General features: G+C 37.9%; 1 protein-coding gene across 3 annotated transcripts; it reads right to left on the bottom strand.

The window, feature by feature from the left end:
• Positions 1 to 316: 316 nt before the first annotated feature.
• On the bottom strand, positions 317 to 16,653 carry abo (de-etiolated protein 1 abo). 3 transcript variants are annotated; one of them, XM_045748749.2, is made up of 10 exons: positions 16,419 to 16,653; positions 15,509 to 15,724; positions 14,457 to 14,550; positions 9,483 to 9,634; positions 8,608 to 8,878; positions 6,000 to 6,151; positions 3,551 to 3,704; positions 2,702 to 2,925; positions 1,734 to 1,940; positions 317 to 762 (listed from the first exon to the last, which is right to left on the bottom strand). In XM_045748749.2, the coding sequence occupies exons 2-10, from the start codon at positions 15,718 to 15,720 to the stop codon at positions 561 to 563; spliced, it is 1,668 nt and encodes a 555-aa protein (XP_045604705.1). In that variant the 5' UTR covers positions 15,721 to 15,724; positions 16,419 to 16,653; the 3' UTR covers positions 317 to 560. The 3 variants fall into 3 exon arrangements, with proteins under 3 accessions (XP_045604705.1, XP_045604708.1, XP_045604709.1); XM_045748752.2 differs by having other exon boundaries at positions 16,423 to 16,653; XM_045748753.2 differs by having other exon boundaries at positions 16,443 to 16,582.
• Between the last annotated feature and the right edge of the window lie 1,105 nt (positions 16,654 to 17,758).

The following is a 17,758-nucleotide window of genomic DNA, read 5'->3' as shown; positions in this document are numbered from 1 at the left end:
AACTGTTCTGGATTGTATCCTAGAGGTCAGTAGTTGACCGAGGAATACCTCAGTGAGCCTAAGTACTTATTGCTTCATTATTTATGAAAAAGTATTGGTACTCAAAACATATATATATACAAAAAATAATGTTAATAATGCTTATCACAAAGATTAACATATAAAATAAACAACAATAAAAGGCATAAGTAAAAATAAAAAATATCCACTGAAATGTCTTCAGTGGAAATTAGAAAGTGAAAGCTAAACAAAAATACAGTAAGATAAGGAAAAATTACATGATTGCCTTAGGAAAATTGCAGGTGAGTGGTCAATAGGAATACAGTACTTCTTATTTATTAATATGCATCAAGAAAGCATTATACAAATTTTCAGACAAAAAATATTTAGGAAATTATATGTGGAGAAAAGTGCTAAACCTATATTATTAAAATAACAGTACCTCCCCAATGATTGCAAGTAACATGATAAGCAGATACAAAATTCAAAGGGGGTAGGTTTTTTACGTATCACCTTAATGGAGGTAACAGGAGTAGAAAATATCAAATCAGTTTTCTAAATTAACTAGACTGATGCCTCAAATGAAAATTAACAACATAATCTGCATTTGCCCTTTGGACTGATATAGTAAATGGATCGGCAGGATGGAATGTAAATGCAACTAGTCGTCGTGCAGTAGATGCTGGAACAGTTGATCCAGGAAGGCCTGCTCGTCCTGCATTGATACTGAACTTGATCAAACCTGAATCGCGCCCATAAAATCTGGTAGAAATGATGTACAGTACTGTTAAGACCAAAGTATCAGACTAGGATACGAAAGATAATAATATTTAAACAAATAAGATAAAAGAATGTTTTCTATGTACAGAGAATAAGTTACAATAATGTGGCCAAAACGAATAACTCAGCCAACACATGAGGTATTGTGTGTACATCAGATGCATCTCGAGTTTGAAAAGTAATCAAATAAACAGGTAACTTTGATTTCTATGTAATTTTTTTCCTAATCATGTATTAACACTTTGCGCGACCCAGAATGTGCACCCTAGCCTACCCCAAGGTCAGCCTGGCATTTCCCATGAGTGCGCACCACACTAAAATGTGTATACTCTTTTCAGTTTTCACACTTCAATTTTTGTGTTATGTCGTTCATTTTGGTATCAAATTGTTCATAATCAAAAGACATGCATTATAGAACTACATAATCCCATAATAATCGAACAATAAATGGAATTTTAACAAATATTTTAATTTTGGACGCAAATCACCACACAAGTATTTATACTCATTCCAGTGTTCTGGCTTTAATTTTCGTGCTACATCGTTCATTTTAGTATCAAATTGTTCGCAATCTAAAGGCGCGCATTTTAAAACTAGTCCCATAATAATCAAACAATAAATTGAATTTTAACAAATATTTTAATTTTGGATGCAACATGCATCCACGCTGGACAGCCGTAGAGTTATTAATGGGCACATTTTCAGTCCGTGCCCGCCTAAAGTGTTAAAGACACTTCCTCAAAATCATGATCCTTATCAGTATATCAGTATATGTATACTTGTTTGAAAAACTGCCTGAAAAACCAGGGAGAACTGAGCTAAAGTGATCATGCAAAAAATCAGACAGATAAGCTAGTAAAGAACTCTCAAGGGCTGATGTGACTTGTATGTGTAGAACTATCTTAGTGTAGCTAGAAACAGGGAGCCATCATTCGACTCCTCCAGAAACTCACCTAATGGGATGATCAGCACAGCTTTTAGGTCGTTCCATCACCGAGACCCATTTATCATCATAGGAGAAAAGTGTTAAATCGAGGTAAGGGGAAGCGGAGAATGATTGAGCCGAGATTGGCAATTGGCCCAAGAGTCGCTTCGTGGCTTCTGTGACACCACCACCACGAGCATTGATGATAGTTTTTTTAAACCTTTTGTGAATCAACCTGCAGAAACAAATGACAATATTTATGTAATTTTTCAAAGTAGAACTTAAACAAAATTATAAACAATAAAAAAGATACACTTGAAATTGGTAAGAAAAGATTGTACATGCCAAGCAGTTGCATCATTTACTTTTATTAACTTTTGTAGCAAGCAATACTGAACATATTCATCTGAAAAAATGCACTAATAAATCTAATTTTAGGTGCATAAGAACAGGTGGTTAAATGCAACTGCAGAAGGCCTAATGGCCCATATGGATGGTACTTGTGTAATGTTTGCTACTAAGAGCTGGCTCTGGCTGTTGCAATGTCACTAATTTGAATCAAAGTACAATATTTTATATTTACACATATAATACCAATATTTTATTGAGCATATCAAACCAATTGACCTTAACTGCTTTTTGAAGTACAACATTGTATAACATTGAAAATTAGGCCAAATTACCTCCATTGTGAAAGCATCATCTTTTATCATATTCATTCATCATAAGCTCCCAAATATGTATATAATGCAGTGAACTTTAGGCAATAAAACATCCAATTTCTTCCATAATTTTGAAAATAGACCAAACAGTTTTTGATACTAAGCAGGCTCACCAGAAATGTAAGGGAAGGCTGTCCACCCAAAGTAGAAACTAGCTGAAATCTAATATCTGAACCATTAGGATGGAAAATTTAAGCGATACCTTTCATATCCCATTATTACTTGTTAAGTATTCTCAAAAACAAAGTCTTTAAATAAATGTAACAAATATTACCTTGCCCAGTTATTATTAGATGGTGAGCATGTGAACTGGGATTCACAACTAAGTCTTGCATTGCGGAAAAAATCGGCCATCTTCTCGAAAAGCTCCAGGAGCTCTGAAGATGTATTTTCATAGACTGCAAGGACCTCAGTTGAGATCATGTTATATACCACAAAAAAGGATGGCTGTCCATTGGGCTCAGCAGCTCGAAGGGTCACCACATCCTCAGAAGCATACTGTTGGGAATCAGATGCATGGTTATGTAATGGGGAAAATATTGAAGACATATGATGGGATCAAACTCACATCCCACATATCACATAATGATGATTTCATTGTATAATACATGTAATGACTAAGTATTGTAGAGTGAAAAGTTTGCAGATTATAGCTGAATTTTTGTCAGTCCAATTTTACCAATTAGAGAATGTTTCTGAACATTTGGCCATCTGTCACAGCAAAATGGAAAGAAATGGTTAAATGAGACAGTATTAGAATCATGAATGAAGCTGGATAAGTCATAAGATAATGAGCTCACTGATCACATGAGAATATAGTTCTGGAGTCTCCAGACAGTGCATTACTGTACAGCACGGGTAATAACAGCTAATATTATAGGAATCTTATATATTACATATATATATAACCAGGAAACTATCCTACTGGGGCTAGAAATAATTCTGTGCTCTTGTGAAGAAAACTTACTTAAGTAATCAAAAACAAAAATCAAAATGTTTTAAACGCAAGAGATAAAATTTACAATGAGTTTAAGTTACCTTCTACTAAACAAAAATGATCTTGGGGCTATATTTTACAGCTAGCATTTAAAAAGATTGCACTTTTTCTGAATTGATACCACACCTTTATGAGTAAGTGAACATCATCAAGGAGCTGCATTTTCCACATGCGAAGGCGGTGGAGGTGGTCAAAGTAGTGAAAAAATTCACGTAATGCACGAGGGTTACTTTCTTCCTTACTAATTGCTTCAGCACGCTGATAGAGAAACACAAGAAGCCTGTCAAATGATTTTAAGCATCAGTTACTGATTATTCATAATCATTATCATTAAAATTACTACATTTTCCTGCTCCATAGGATGGTGAGGCATCAGCCCAGATGAAATGAAAGAGGATATTGGATGGAAGATTACATATGACCAAAAATAAGACTTTGAATCATAATGAAAACCATCTTTCTGAGCAGAACCATTTGGTAGTTCCCCTAAGGAAAGTATATTCTGTGTTATAGCCAAAATTCATGAACAGTTAGTCAAAACAAAAACTCATCATACCAACTCCTCACATGGTTTCAGAAATGACTGCTAACTGTGGTTTCATAACTGCCCATTGGCCCGCATAGTTAAATCTGCCAACCGACTACCAGGTAACACTAACACCAACTCAGAATTTCCAAATATAAATTTACACACACACACACACATTCTAAGTGATGGAAATGAGAAAAAGTGCACACACATAAAGGAATGAAAGACAAGGTGTGAGAACATGTATACAACCAAATGATTCTATACAGTAAGATGCTTTTCATATTGCTTAAAAACCTTACTTCAGAGCTATGACATTTGACTGCTCTCTAAAGGAAGTCTCGGATACCAACCCAAAAAAAAGGAGAAAGTATAGAAAAGGGAAGGTTATGCAGAACAGTGTTGAATGAAGGTGAAAAATGCTTAAATGGAAAAGGCGAGACCTGGAAACAAAAAACCCAGCACCACTACCACTCAAGGTCAACCAATGGAGAGATGACCTAAACACCATACACCATGGAAAGAATGAGGAATCTTGAGAAAATATTTGTTGGCATATGAATCACCAAATTAGAGGATCAAACCTACCCCTGTGGTTGGATCTTTGAGCAAGGTATTACAAAAAAAAATCTCATTTAGGTGGTGAATTTCTACTGATAATAAGGATAAGCCAAGTAATAAGCAATGGGTTCAATACGCATCATCAACCAAAAGATTTGAGACTTGGAGCAGACAACTTGGGAGCAATGATAAGCACACATGACTGTCAGAAGACATGTAACAGGAGGCAGTCAGATATTCCTGGAGCAAGTTGCCAGAATGAATAAGAAGAACCCTTGAGAAGAAGAAATTATGCTGTAAGGAGTATGGTACTTTGCTAAAATGAGCTAGTCCCAGTCTTGGAGAGGAAAAATAGACAGGGATGGAGTCTTACTAAAGTTTCCATAACCCAAAAAATTGCAAACCTGAAACTGCAGAACAGTACATGTATCTTGCTCACCAGTGGCCAATAGCAGGAGACAAATGCAAGCTACACCGAAATGTAGCTGGAGGGACTCCTGTACAAATTTAATTTCCTTGACCAACAAAGTGAAGAAAGAAAGAAGAGCTAATGACAAGGATTGTTTCTTTGTTGTGGAATGCTAGTTAACATTGTACAGCGAACATCAATCTTTCATTCCACAGGACCACCAAAGAAAAGAACATGAAGGTAATTTATATTTACTAACCCATGCATCGGTTGAAATAGGCAAGCATTTTCAAGAGAGCTCTGACCTGGATGTCAAGACCAGCATTCAGTGTTGTGACAAACAACTTCTCCAGGAGACCCAATGCCAAAAGCACAAGACTCAAATGACTATATGCCAGGAAAACCTATTTAAACACAAATGTTGCATGAGAAGCGTATTCATGAAAATTGTCCCAAAGATAAAGAATCAGTTGCCCTATTTTCAACATTAATAATTTATTACTCACTCCACTTTCTAAACAGAAACTCAGCACACACTGAAGTCCAGACTGATTAGAATGTGCATAAATACATAAATATAAAACAAATAGTGTGAAAAACAAGAATCTAAGTGTGTGGGAGCATTATTCAAGGTTGAAAACAAGGTAGACCCAAGAATTAGCATGGTATATCACTGCCGAGAACATGGTAGATCCAAAGATTAGCACGTTAATTTAGTTTCAACCAATCTAATTTCATAATTTATCGATCACACTTAAAAACTTGGTTGAGATTTGTTTACCCAAGAAACTCTGAATATGTGTAATCCAATACTATACTGTACTACTATTAACAATAATTAGCAAGCAGTAATTATTAATAAACAAAGTATTAATGTTCTCTGTCCCCTCTCTCTCTGCAGTGCAATAACTGACAAGGCTAATGGTCTAATGATGGCAAAATAAACGTGAACAGGACAAGAACAAAAATGTTTGTTAGATGGTCCATGATGAGGTTATATACAACAACTATTGAGTTATATCACTAGAATCCCAAAGAAACTCTTAAAGATTAGTTTAAAGCTTGCTAAAGCTTACCTGTGCTTAAGGCAATTTATTATTTTCTCTCTAACATGCTGATAAGTGCGTAGCATTCGATCTGTGCAGACTGTGGCCAGCAAGTAGTCATCATCCTCATAGCAAACCCTGCCAATTGTGCGAACATCCAAGAAGCATCCATCTGCTGTTATCTGAAAAAATTAGGCATTGAGAGGATTGAAATGCTTCTTTCCGAGTGGTCCCTTAGTAGCTTCCTTAACTATTAGCTAGTATATAGGGGGTACCTCAGTTTAAGAATTTAATCCATTCCTGGAGGCAGTTCGTAACCCGAAAATTTGTAAACCGAAGCAAATTTCCCCATAAGAAATAATGGGAAATGAATTAATCTGTTCCTGACTCTCCAAAAACTTCATTTCAAAGTAAATTTTATACCTAATTCATCCAAATCTTCACTACAAAAGTATGCTCAAGTTATTACTTACCCTTGCTGATGACTCCTGTTGGCATATGGAAGATGGTGTGGAGGGGGGGGGGGAAGAGAGAGGAGAGGTGTTAGTGTGGGGTGGGGGGGGGGGGGGGAAGATGGTGTGGGGGGGGGGGAAGAGAGAGGAGAGGTGTTATTGTTTGGAAGGGGAGTCCTCTTCCATTATAACATCAGGCAGTGATGATTTCTCTGGGGTACTCACTCTGGCACGTTTTGCCTGCATACCACTAGAACCTGCTTCTGGCTCACCGCATGATTTTCTCATTGTTTTTCTTGAAGATTGTTTTTTCCTTCTTTGTAACACTTGTCTGTAGTGAGACATCACATTGTCATTAATAAGATCAATGCAACGGCCTGCTAAAGCTTTATCTGGGTGATTCTTTTCAGCAAAACTTTGCAGTTCTTCCCATACTGCACACATTTTCTTAATTAATGAGGATGGGACATCCTCTACTGGCTCCTCCTCCTCCTCCCCTGAAGATTTGTTATACTGCCTAGTTAGTTCAACAACACATGTACCATTTTCATGTTTACGAATGATCTCTTATTTTTCTCTGTGGTCATTCTCACATGTGATTTCTTGCCTTGAACCTTACCACTGGCTTTCTTGGAGAAACTAGCTGAAAGGTTATTTTATATTTTATATACAGTGTATCTCCCATGGTGAGATATATAATAACAACTTTTATGCTCAAATAGCCAAAAATCTGAAAAAACTGTTAATGCTTGCGAAGTATTCAGGCGGGATAGTCACTGGGCGCGAGGTGCTGGTAAACTGAGGTGCGATCGCCGTACCACCACGCGCTAGGTTGGCCATACACGCATCAATAAACTCGTATCCAGAGGTAAAGTTCGTATTCCGATTCAAATTTTCCCAACAAATCGGGCTCGTAACCCAAAAAGTTCGTAAACAGGGGCGTTTGTAAACCAAGGTACCACTGTACGTATATATACCCAAGACACTACTACATACATCAGGCTCTATGTGACTTTTTGGGCCAGAGAAGCAAACAGACTGAGAGAAAAATCTCCAGGGAAGCCACACCACAGCAGAAAAAAAAAAAAGTGAAATATAAGTGGCATCTGATGTACCCACTCCAATGCCCAGACCAAGAAAAGGAGTAATGTCTCAACCAAGGCCAGACCAATCAAAAGCAAGATGAAGAATGGGAGCTGGCCCAAAAAAATCAAAGGGCAGAACAGGATCAATAGTCAAACAATGCCAATACACAGGATAAAAAACAGGCACACACTGCAGGACAAAGCCAAAGAAAGAAGCCCAACTGCAAACACTAAAGTTATAACCTGCCAAAATTAACCACAGACACAAGGCCAGAAAGATAAGAGCAGGATGAAGGCCCTGTAGGAGCACAAAGAGTAGTGGTGAGACAAGGCACCCAAGAAAGCACTATTGGCAATTGCAACAGCAAAAACCAAACCCCTGCTGATTTTCTTGAAGTTTATCAGAAGTGAATTCTGGTCCAGCAAATTCACAAGCTCACTCAACTGAAAGTCTCTAACTAGTTCTGTGGCATTCAGATACAATGATCATACTAACAAAATGGACTCCTATTTCATCTGGCATTGCAGCTGATGGAGTTCTGTTCCAGTGGAAGTCCACTTCTCATGACTGTACATGAGAAGTCAATTACTATGGCAACATTAATTATGCAAATGATAAAAAAAAAATGATTTTTAGAAATTCTCAAAGGTGGGTGGATATTATGTTCTTTTAAAGTGCTGCCATTTTCACCAAAAATAAAATAAAATAAAAAACTATAAATCAGAGATGTAAATACACAGGCAGATAAGCAGAAAATGCATATAACTGATTGTAAATGAAAGAATTTACAATTTACAAAATAAATGGTAAAAGGGTAACAATTTTACGTTTATATGAAATTATAAAGGCGTCATTTGAGTGCTTGATCTTTAAATAAAAATTTCACTACAGCTGAGTAAGATGTAAAGCTGACATCAATAATTTCTGCATCACAGAAATGATAATGAATAACTTGTAATCTTCATAAAATTAAATTTTTGGCATATGAAATAATCAATATAAACTTTGGCACATGAAACTATCATAATGGTTTATTTACAAGGCATAACATAATAAAACAAAAATAACTGTGCATTGGAAAAAAAATAAAAATTATTTACCTGGAATATGTGTATGGTCTGATGCTGCACAGAAAGAACAGCAAGAGTCTGCCGATATAAGTAAAGTCCCTGATTGTGCGAGAGGAAGATTTTATCATGCAGGAACGTCCTATAATCACAGAGGCGGCCCATTTCAATATCAACTATATGAAGAGTGTAATCTTCAAGAGGAGAACGAGGGTTTGGGGTCACTGATTCATTATTTCTGTACATATCAAAGTGGTCAATACTGTTAACATCATCTATAGATGCTGATCCCACAATAACATATCTGAAACGCAGAGAGTAAGTCATATTAAGGTGGTTGAAACAAATAACCCAACCCACATATATGAAAAGATTGAAACAACGACATTTCAATCCATCATGGACTCCTATCAAGTCATCAAGTTTTTTTTTTATATACAGTGTATACTGTACAAGAATTCTTACATTCTTGCAAAGCCACTAGCATGCATAGTGTTTCAGGCAGGTCCATATTTAAAATTTTTCCCCTGGAATACAACCTGCCAAATCGTTTAACAACCAGGTACCCAGTCACTGCTGGGTCAACACAAGCGTACATATAAAAATTGGCACCTAGTCAATCCTCCCTGGCCCAGATACGAACCCAGGGCGAGTGTGTTACCACTGCTTCACAGGGACTGCTAAGTTGACTTGATACGGGTCCAGGACAGATTACATTGTCATCACTGTCGTTTCTCTTCACATGTGTGGGTTAGGTTATTTGTATCAGAAATTTTTGCAGAATGAGCTTTCATCTTAAAGCATTATTAAATTAACATATGTAAAATAAAATTATAAAATTAATTGTAATCTTTAATGCAGAGGAACAAATAACATATAAAATTAAATTGAGAATTATTTCCACTCACTTGCCATCATCTGTGAACAGGCTGCATTCACGGTTAAGTTGCTCACCATTTGTCGCTACAGTTACAGTGTGCTTTAATTTGAAAAAACGATCAAAGATGTTTCTACGAATTTCATGGGTTTTGGGATCATTTTCTTTAAGAACACACGTACTCTGCAAAGAATCAAGGTGAATTTTAAAGTATACTTTATCTACAAATGTGATATGAATTGCTCAACTATACCTCGTAATATACACTTGTTACCATACATTCCCAGGGAAACACCTCAGTTACCATCTTCCATGCTTACGTTCTTTTACATTACGTTACGTTACTTAATGCTACTTTTACGCTACTTACGTTACGTTACCATGCTTATGTTACCTTACGTTACTTATGTTACTTTTACGTTACTTATGTTACGTTACCATGCTTACGTTCCATGCTTTCGTTACCATGCTAACGTCCAAAAAACCAGCATTGAATATAATGAAACCCCATTTTCTGGGTGAGGCCCAGAGGCTCCCAGAACTATCTAGGCTAATATGGATATCCTGAGCCAGTACCTGGCCCCCTTCAGAGAGACATGAGGACCAATGGCCTATAGAAATGCACATTGTGACTTTGGGGCATTCTGTATCTGCCATCGACTGGGACAAGCACCCAAAAAAATAAACACTCCAAAACAAATCCCCTGTTCTGGTTAAAAACAACGAAAATGGACAAATGAGTAGACAGAATTCCCCAATTGAAAACGAGGAAACAAGCATGACGTCATACGAGCCACGCCACATGTCTGCGCAGCTTCCCCCTTACTGGGCGGTGGATGGGGCAGCCCCAGACCCGTGGGCCGGCGATCTACTCTGCAGTTCTGAGGCTGGATATCAAAATACGCAAAAACCGCGGACTGAAGGGAGGGAGGGTTGCCGGGGAGCCACAGGGACTCACCCAGAAAATGGCGTTTAATTACATTCAATGCTGGTTTTCTGGGGGGGAGCCCCTATGGCTTTCCGGAGCTACTTCACCAAAGACTAAAAAGAAAGAAGGGGACTTATTCGGGAGGTGGTCAGTGCTTCACATCTCAACTCGAAGTCGAGACTGGCTGCAGCCACCGGCTAGGCCCAGGAACGTTAACGAGGTAGCGTGCAGCCAGGACCCTGTTCGACTGCCAAAAACCCAGTGCCCGAATGTCAGCCCAGGACATATAAAAAATGGCAGCAAGAGCAGCAAACTTACGATCGTTGTTGGCACGGAAATAGACCGCAGGCTGGCTAGACTTAATAACCCTGCAGACGACCTGAGAGACCCGTACCCACGTACAGGGAAGAAGGGAAACCAGATCAACCCAAAGCACATCCCCAGACACAGAAGCCGTGGCACGCAAATAACGAGGAGGGCTGCAACCGGACAGAACACATGATGCACCCCCAGCCTGACCAACCAAGCATCAACAACCCAAGGACCCCTCTGGAAAGCAGTAGTCATTCTTCGCCAGGAAAAGAAGGAGACAGCTGCAAATGAATGAACCTATCAGCCGAAGAACTGAAGGGTGGATTGCTGGCGCAGGGGTCTGGGGGCTTCCTTTTCCCCCCTCCTAGGGAGGGAGGAGCTGTGCAGACATGCGGCGCGGCTCGTGTGACGTCATGCTTGTTTGCTCTGTTTCGGTTGGGGAGTTCTGTTCACTTGTTTGTCTATTTTTGGCATTTTTTAACAAGAATAGGGGTTTGTTTTGGGGCGCTTACCTTTCTGGGTGCCTGTCCCGGTCGATGACAGATGTAGAATGCTCCAAAATCACATGTACATTTCTATAGGCCATTGCTCCTTGTGACTCTCTGAGGGGGCCAGGTTCTGGCTTGTGGTTCCTGGTAGGCCTAGAACTCCACCCACATCGACTGATGCCATAGTTAGGGACATCTATATCAGCCTAGATAGCTCCTGGGAACCGTAGGGGCTCCCCCCAAAAATAATCTTAATGTGCATAATCTAAATGTGGCGTAGTAAGGGCATGATAATGCTGAAGATTAATAAGAAGTCTTATTACTAATGCTTTTACAAATAAATCCCAGTACCCAATTTCTTTATGCCTTATATTTATGCATGGATTCTTGGCTTAATATCCCTATTAATCATGACTCCTCGATATGTTTTGCATTCAGATATTGCAATTTTAACATTGTCTAGCTGATATCTGGTAACTATTATTATTACCTAAGCTCAGTACCCTACATTTCTCAGCATTAAAGCCGATCTAGATCATCTTGTAGCAGTTTTGTCTTCCTCTGTATTTATTTCTTGCCTGTGTCCTGTGTCTTAGGACTCCTGTTAACAGATTCCATCTTGAAAAAAAAATCAGCATCTGTGCTGGCTGTGAGAGCCTTAGTACTGAGAGCGCGACCATTACTGGCGCATGCAGGAGCCGTGCACAGCACCACTGTGCAGCTAGGGGCCACAGCATCATTTAGTAATGATGAATAAAATAGGGAACTGAAATTATTTTGCATTGATAGTATTATAGATGATCCTGACAGTGATAAAGACTATGTACAATGTTCAGATATTAGTGAACACAATGTTAGTTATGATATTCACAGCATGAGGTAGAGAGCACAGCATCCAGCCACTGCTTCCTGCATCTATGTATCATGAAATGACGCTATGTTCCGTCACCAATGTTCATTTTGTTATGGAAATGGATTCATATTCGGGATTTTACGACAGGAATGTGGTAACATCAGCAGTTTTGTAGCTAGTCATAGCGAGATGAGTAGAATATTGGAGGCATTGTAGTGCATCATGTGACTGCTGGCGTCATCTGCTTTTGGCTCCATGCTGTGTTTTGATTTCGTCACCATATCCACCAGAACTACTTATTAGCATGGTATGGACATATATGTCACTATATATGAGTGCCATATTTTTTAGAATAGCGAAGGTCCACACATTTAATTACTGGTATATACATTCCACATATTACACACAATTCAATCAAATTACTGCATAAAACTAGATATAAAACCATTCACAAACACTGAAATAATTATGTAAAAATTAATTTGGGGCAGCCCCTACCACACTCAGCTCTCGGCCACTAAGCTGACCTTGGATTCTTGTTCCTGTGTATATAAACTCTCAACACACGATCTTTGTGGTTCATTATGGTGCACAAACATGTAGATAGGATTATACAATACCTGTATGTGTATATAGTATAATAACAGCAAAAACACTGTTTGATTGATCGTTGAATATAATATAATATACATGTCACAAGTATGAGCCCCTTAATTTTGAGCATAGTGATATTCCACACATTAAACTATATAAATTCCACAAATTACACACTTTTGAATAATATTACAGCAAAAAATCAGTGAAGAAACGAATGAGAAACATCAAAATAATTATAAAAAATTATATTCGAGGCAACTGCTGCCCCACGGGGTGGTATGGTTGTGACCCTGAGCGCTTAATCACTCAGCGCCTATAATTTGCTCAACTTCTCAGCTCCATCACAGCTAAAGTATGTCACATACAATATTTTTCTTTAGTTTTCCGTGAACAAAGACTGCATTTTAACAATATATGAAGAGAAAATAATTTTTTGCAAAGAATTTATTTTCGTCGCAATACGGGAATGTCATATTTTAAGGACGCGCAGCACGGTGGTTAAGTATGCTGGCAAATACTTCATCTAGCCCTGGAGACTTGCATGGCTTTAATTTTTCTAAACTAGTCAATTTGTCCTCCTCATCACCTTCATACATTTGTTCAGCTGCAGGCATACTGTCAAGTTCTTCTCTAGTAACTACAGAGACAAAGTACTTATTTAAAAAAAGCAGTCCTTTTTTTTGTGTAGTTATCAGATACCTGCCCTGTCTCAGTTTCCAATTGCTCAGTCCTTTCCATAATCTTTAATACTGTATATCTGACAAAATCTTTCAAGATTTGCCTTTGCCTGCACTGATGCACATGCTTCGTAATTTTTTTTAGTTTTTCTTGATTTTTAACATTTCTTACTACAGTATTTTGACTAATTGTTGTTGAAGAAAGACTTCCCTTTCTCACTTTTTTTGTACAAAGTTTTTTCCATGTAGTTTTTAATCCTATGGGTATCCATTTTAGGTAGGGCAAAAGTGATTGGGCAACATTTCCTTTTATCTGATGTTACTGTTTACCTAGAAGTAAATACATACATAGGAATTAGGCAATTGTTGTGGACTACATCCTAGGAAAAGTCAGCAGGTGGCCCAGAGAAACCTCAATAAGCCTGATTGGCTTTTTATCTCAACTATGGGAAATGAGGTGAAAAAATATAGTACAGTATAGTGCTAAATTCCTGAGCTTTACTAAGAATGTTTTGAAATGAGTTACAATTTTTAATTGCATTGTAATTGAGTGTCTTGTCACTCACTGCTGGAATAATGTCACGTCCTAACAACAGCCCCTCTTCCATATTCAGGTCCACCCAATCTACCCTTCCCAAGGCACTTCTTAACCAGCATTTACTAAATCTTGCACCTTAACAATTCTTTTTCTGCCACACAACTTTTCCCTGTCATGCTTTATCAAATTTCGCTGTTTGCTAGCTCACTCCCTATTTCAATGTTATTTATGTGTTTTTCCTGTTAGCTAACGCTAAGTCTATAATACTATTTTCCGACATTGGCTCTATAATATGTTGTTTAAGGAAAGTTATCAACTAATTCTTAAAAATCTTGTACTTCAGTATTCCCTGTTTTCTTGGATAAATTTATTCTACTAAAGTCACAAATAACAGAGATCCTTTATACTGGGTATATACTGGTATAGGAATAACTAGCTTTCTCCGTAATACAGAAAATATATCATAAGATTTTAAGGCTTTAGGACTAAGCTCATGTTTCTTGAGTTAGAACTCTGAAATATAGTATATTAAATATTGTTCTTAGAATTTATATTATAATGTAGATTAACTTGCTTTGAAGATAGGCTATATTAGCAATCCCTACAAATTACCTCACACCAATGCAATATGTCGGCAGCAGCAGATGGTCCCATATACCGAAAGATTTCTATGCTGGTTTGGTCAGCAGAAAAGGCAATCAGAAACCTGAAAAGAAATGTAACACCTACAAATCACATAGAAAAACCATCCACATACAAAGACCAATGCTGTGATTTAATGTCAAAATGTGAGGTATGTAAGTAAACCTATATCTTAAGCCTAATAGGTGATCTTGGTTGGTCCTTTGCAGACCATAAATGCTTTTATATAAAATGAAAAAATATCATTAGTACAGGTATTTGTTAGTGAACATAACCATAAACTGTATACTTTATTGCTGACTATTCACTAAAATTAACAAAATTTCAAATTATACAAAGAAATCACAATAGTGTGATGCATCAAATGAACAAATCCACAAGGGCTGCGATGAGGGTTCGAACCTATGTTCGAGAGGGTCCCAGACGCGCCTTAATCGACTGAGCTACGACATAGCAACGATGTCGTAGCTCAATCGATTAAGGCGTGTCTGGGATCCTCTCGGATGTAGGTTCGAACCCTCATCACGGCCCTTATGGATTTGTTCAAAATTTCAAATTATTTTCAGTACATTTTGGTACAAGACTTTGCAATTTCCCAATTATTTTGAATACTTCTTTAAACTTGAAAGAAACTGTCTGAAACAAATAATTTTTACAAGTTTTTTTAACTATACGATACTTATTTTATGTACAAGAATATTTTCATGTGATTATTGTAAATTATAACTTCATACAATGGGCAAGCAATGAGGATTGCAATTTAACAAATATATAAGGCTATTCCCATTTCAAGACATAAACTCTGTATTCAGTATTCTTTATGATTCTGGATGACATTCTTAATTAACCACTATTAAAAACCTTAATGAACTAGGCTATGTACATGATCAAAGTGGATAAGAGGTAAAGTACACTTTTCTCAGAGAACATTATTGCTAAAAGGGAGCAGGATTTTAATTAGTGGGAAAGTTATAGGGTGAAAAATTAATTAATGTAAGCCACCATATTTCCAAAAGTCTCACCTCCCATCAGGACTAAACTTCCTTAAAAAACAAGGTGGCTTCTGAACATTTGTTACGGTGAAGTTTGGGGTAACATTTTGATAGAAGCATCGGTCAGTATGCAACTGACTGTGTGACTGTTTGTGTATCTCTCGATGAAAGAGCCGGACAACGAGATTCTGAGGTGGGATCCGTTGCACAGAGATGCCAGGTTCAGCATTCATATCCCCCATGGCTCTGTGGAGAATTATTTAGTATCAGTATTAACACAGCCTATACACAATTTAATAATGTTTCCTTTAGATATGATATCATGATGTGATATTAAGCTCAGTAAATTTTGCTAACACTCATTCTCTTAACTTTAGCATTCGTCTAGAGCAGCATTTCTCAACCTCTGTACCCTAAAAATAGTTTGGGTTGTTGTTGTTTTAGATTCAGCTACTCGGAACTAAAGGTTCCAAGTAGCACGGGCAATGGTTACTCAAAATCACAGGCAATGGCAATCTGTTCATCTAGCAGTAAATGAGTACTCAGGTAGTACTCAGGTACTCTGGAGTTAGGCAACTGTTGAAGGTTGCATTCTTGGAAAGGTTAGCAGTGTGATATAGAGGGATGTCAATAGAAGCCTAAGTGCAGGCTTCCTGTCCCTGCCAGCAGAAATAATTAATTATTACATCTCTTTATTTACGTAATTCCAAGACATTTTGAGAAATTCTATGAGGATATGGGGTAACTGTACTCAAGAATTTTTACAAAGATTATTAGGTTAGGATGTATTACCTTCCGTTGGGCTGTGCTAGGGTTCGGTTGTGTTTGATATAATTTGGGTAAAGATAGGTAAGTCTTAAAATCTGATGGGCAAACTGTCTTCTCTATGATGTGACAAGTATTTATTATACATCCCCAATTGCATAGATGCTACACTTACTTACTAAGGCAACAGTTTCCTCGCCGTTGCAGCTGCAACTCCCTCGACACGTCTGGTTTGAATCATTAAGCTCAATTCAGAAGGAATAAATTGGCAACTATATCGACACTTTCATCTTTGCTCTCCTCTTTGGGGCCTTCACTCGCCTCTGGCTCTTTTAATTTCTAACGCTATAATTTTTTCGGGCAAATACGGCCTAGTCCTCAGTTATGTTTACGTTCTCGAAGCGGTTCCTGACCGCATTCGTCAAAATCCTGAATGTGGAAGTCGGATTCCAACTATATCATATAAGAAATAAATGGACACATTATAGACTTATATTTATTTATATGTAATAAATATATATACGAGGCCTATTGACCTCGTATGAGCCAATAGGCCTTCTGCAGTTACCTTTGTTCTTATGTTCTTATATATATGTCTAACCTATGCTTGAAACAATCAAGTGATCCAATGTCAATGTCGATTTGCATCCTTTGCAAACCAACTTGCATAGTAGTAGGCATCCTGTAGTATCCTACGTTTACAAGATTGTATAACTTCATGTATAACTTCAAGTCTCTGTACTCTAATAAACCCAATGTATCTTCTTGTATATAAATAAATAAAAATACAAATAAATCCTACGTTCTACAGTAGGGATCCTGCCATGCCTAATGGTAGGGCAGGATGGTATGTCCTGCCCGTTATCTACACTAGACATCTACTGATGTAGATACTAGTTTTCTTTCTCCCTTTTCTATCTTCGTTACCTTACACTTGTTAATATTGAATTCCAGCAACCACTAGGAGTGAAAAACACTCCTGGAGTTTTCTAGAGGGTGGTAGGAGAGTATTTTAGGCGGATTGGAGAGAGAAAAAGAAAGAGAGAGAGAGAGAGAGAGAGAGAGAGAGAGAGAGAGAGAGAGAGAGAGAGAGAGAGAGAGAGAGAGAGAGAGAGAGAGAAAGAGAGAGAGGGAGAGAGAGAGAGAGAGAGAGAGAGAGAGAGAGAAAGAGAGAGAGAGAGAGATGAGAGAGAGAGAGAGAGATGAGAGAGAGAGAGAGAGAGAGAGAGAGAGAGAGAGAGAGAGAGAGAGAGAGAGAGAGAGAGAGAGAGAGAGAGAGAGAGAGAGAGAGAGAGAGAGAGAGAGAGAGAGAGAGAGACGGACAGAGGCCCAGGCACCACCTTGAAATGTGTGTGTACATATCTACATTTACATATTTTATCGATTTATTTACACGGTAGTTTAGAGAGGCATATGTGGAGCGTTGGATCACGTGCAAACAGAGAAGAGCGTGAGAATAATAGCCTGTTTAGGTAGGTGGGAGTGGAGGGGGTGGGAGAGGAAGATTGGGGGGGG

This window comes from Procambarus clarkii, chromosome 2, assembly GCF_040958095.1.
Source record: "Procambarus clarkii isolate CNS0578487 chromosome 2, FALCON_Pclarkii_2.0, whole genome shotgun sequence".
NCBI lineage: Eukaryota > Metazoa > Arthropoda > Malacostraca > Decapoda > Cambaridae > Procambarus > Procambarus clarkii.
The sequence above is the reverse complement of the archived record's forward strand: the minus strand, read 5'-3'. Positions and strand labels throughout refer to the sequence as shown.

Coding starts and splice junctions, on each gene's coding strand:
- abo (XM_045748749.2), bottom strand. CDS start 15,720: ATGGGGGATATGAATGCTGAACCTGGCATCTCTGTGCAACGGATCCCA. Junction 8,879..9,482: donor CTGTTCACAGATGATGGCAA/GTGAGTGGAAAT, acceptor TCTGCGTTTCAG/ATATGTTATTGTGGGATCAG. Junction 763..1,733: donor TGTGCTGATCATCCCATTAG/GTGAGTTTCTGG, acceptor CATTTCTACCAG/ATTTTATGGGCGCGATTCAG.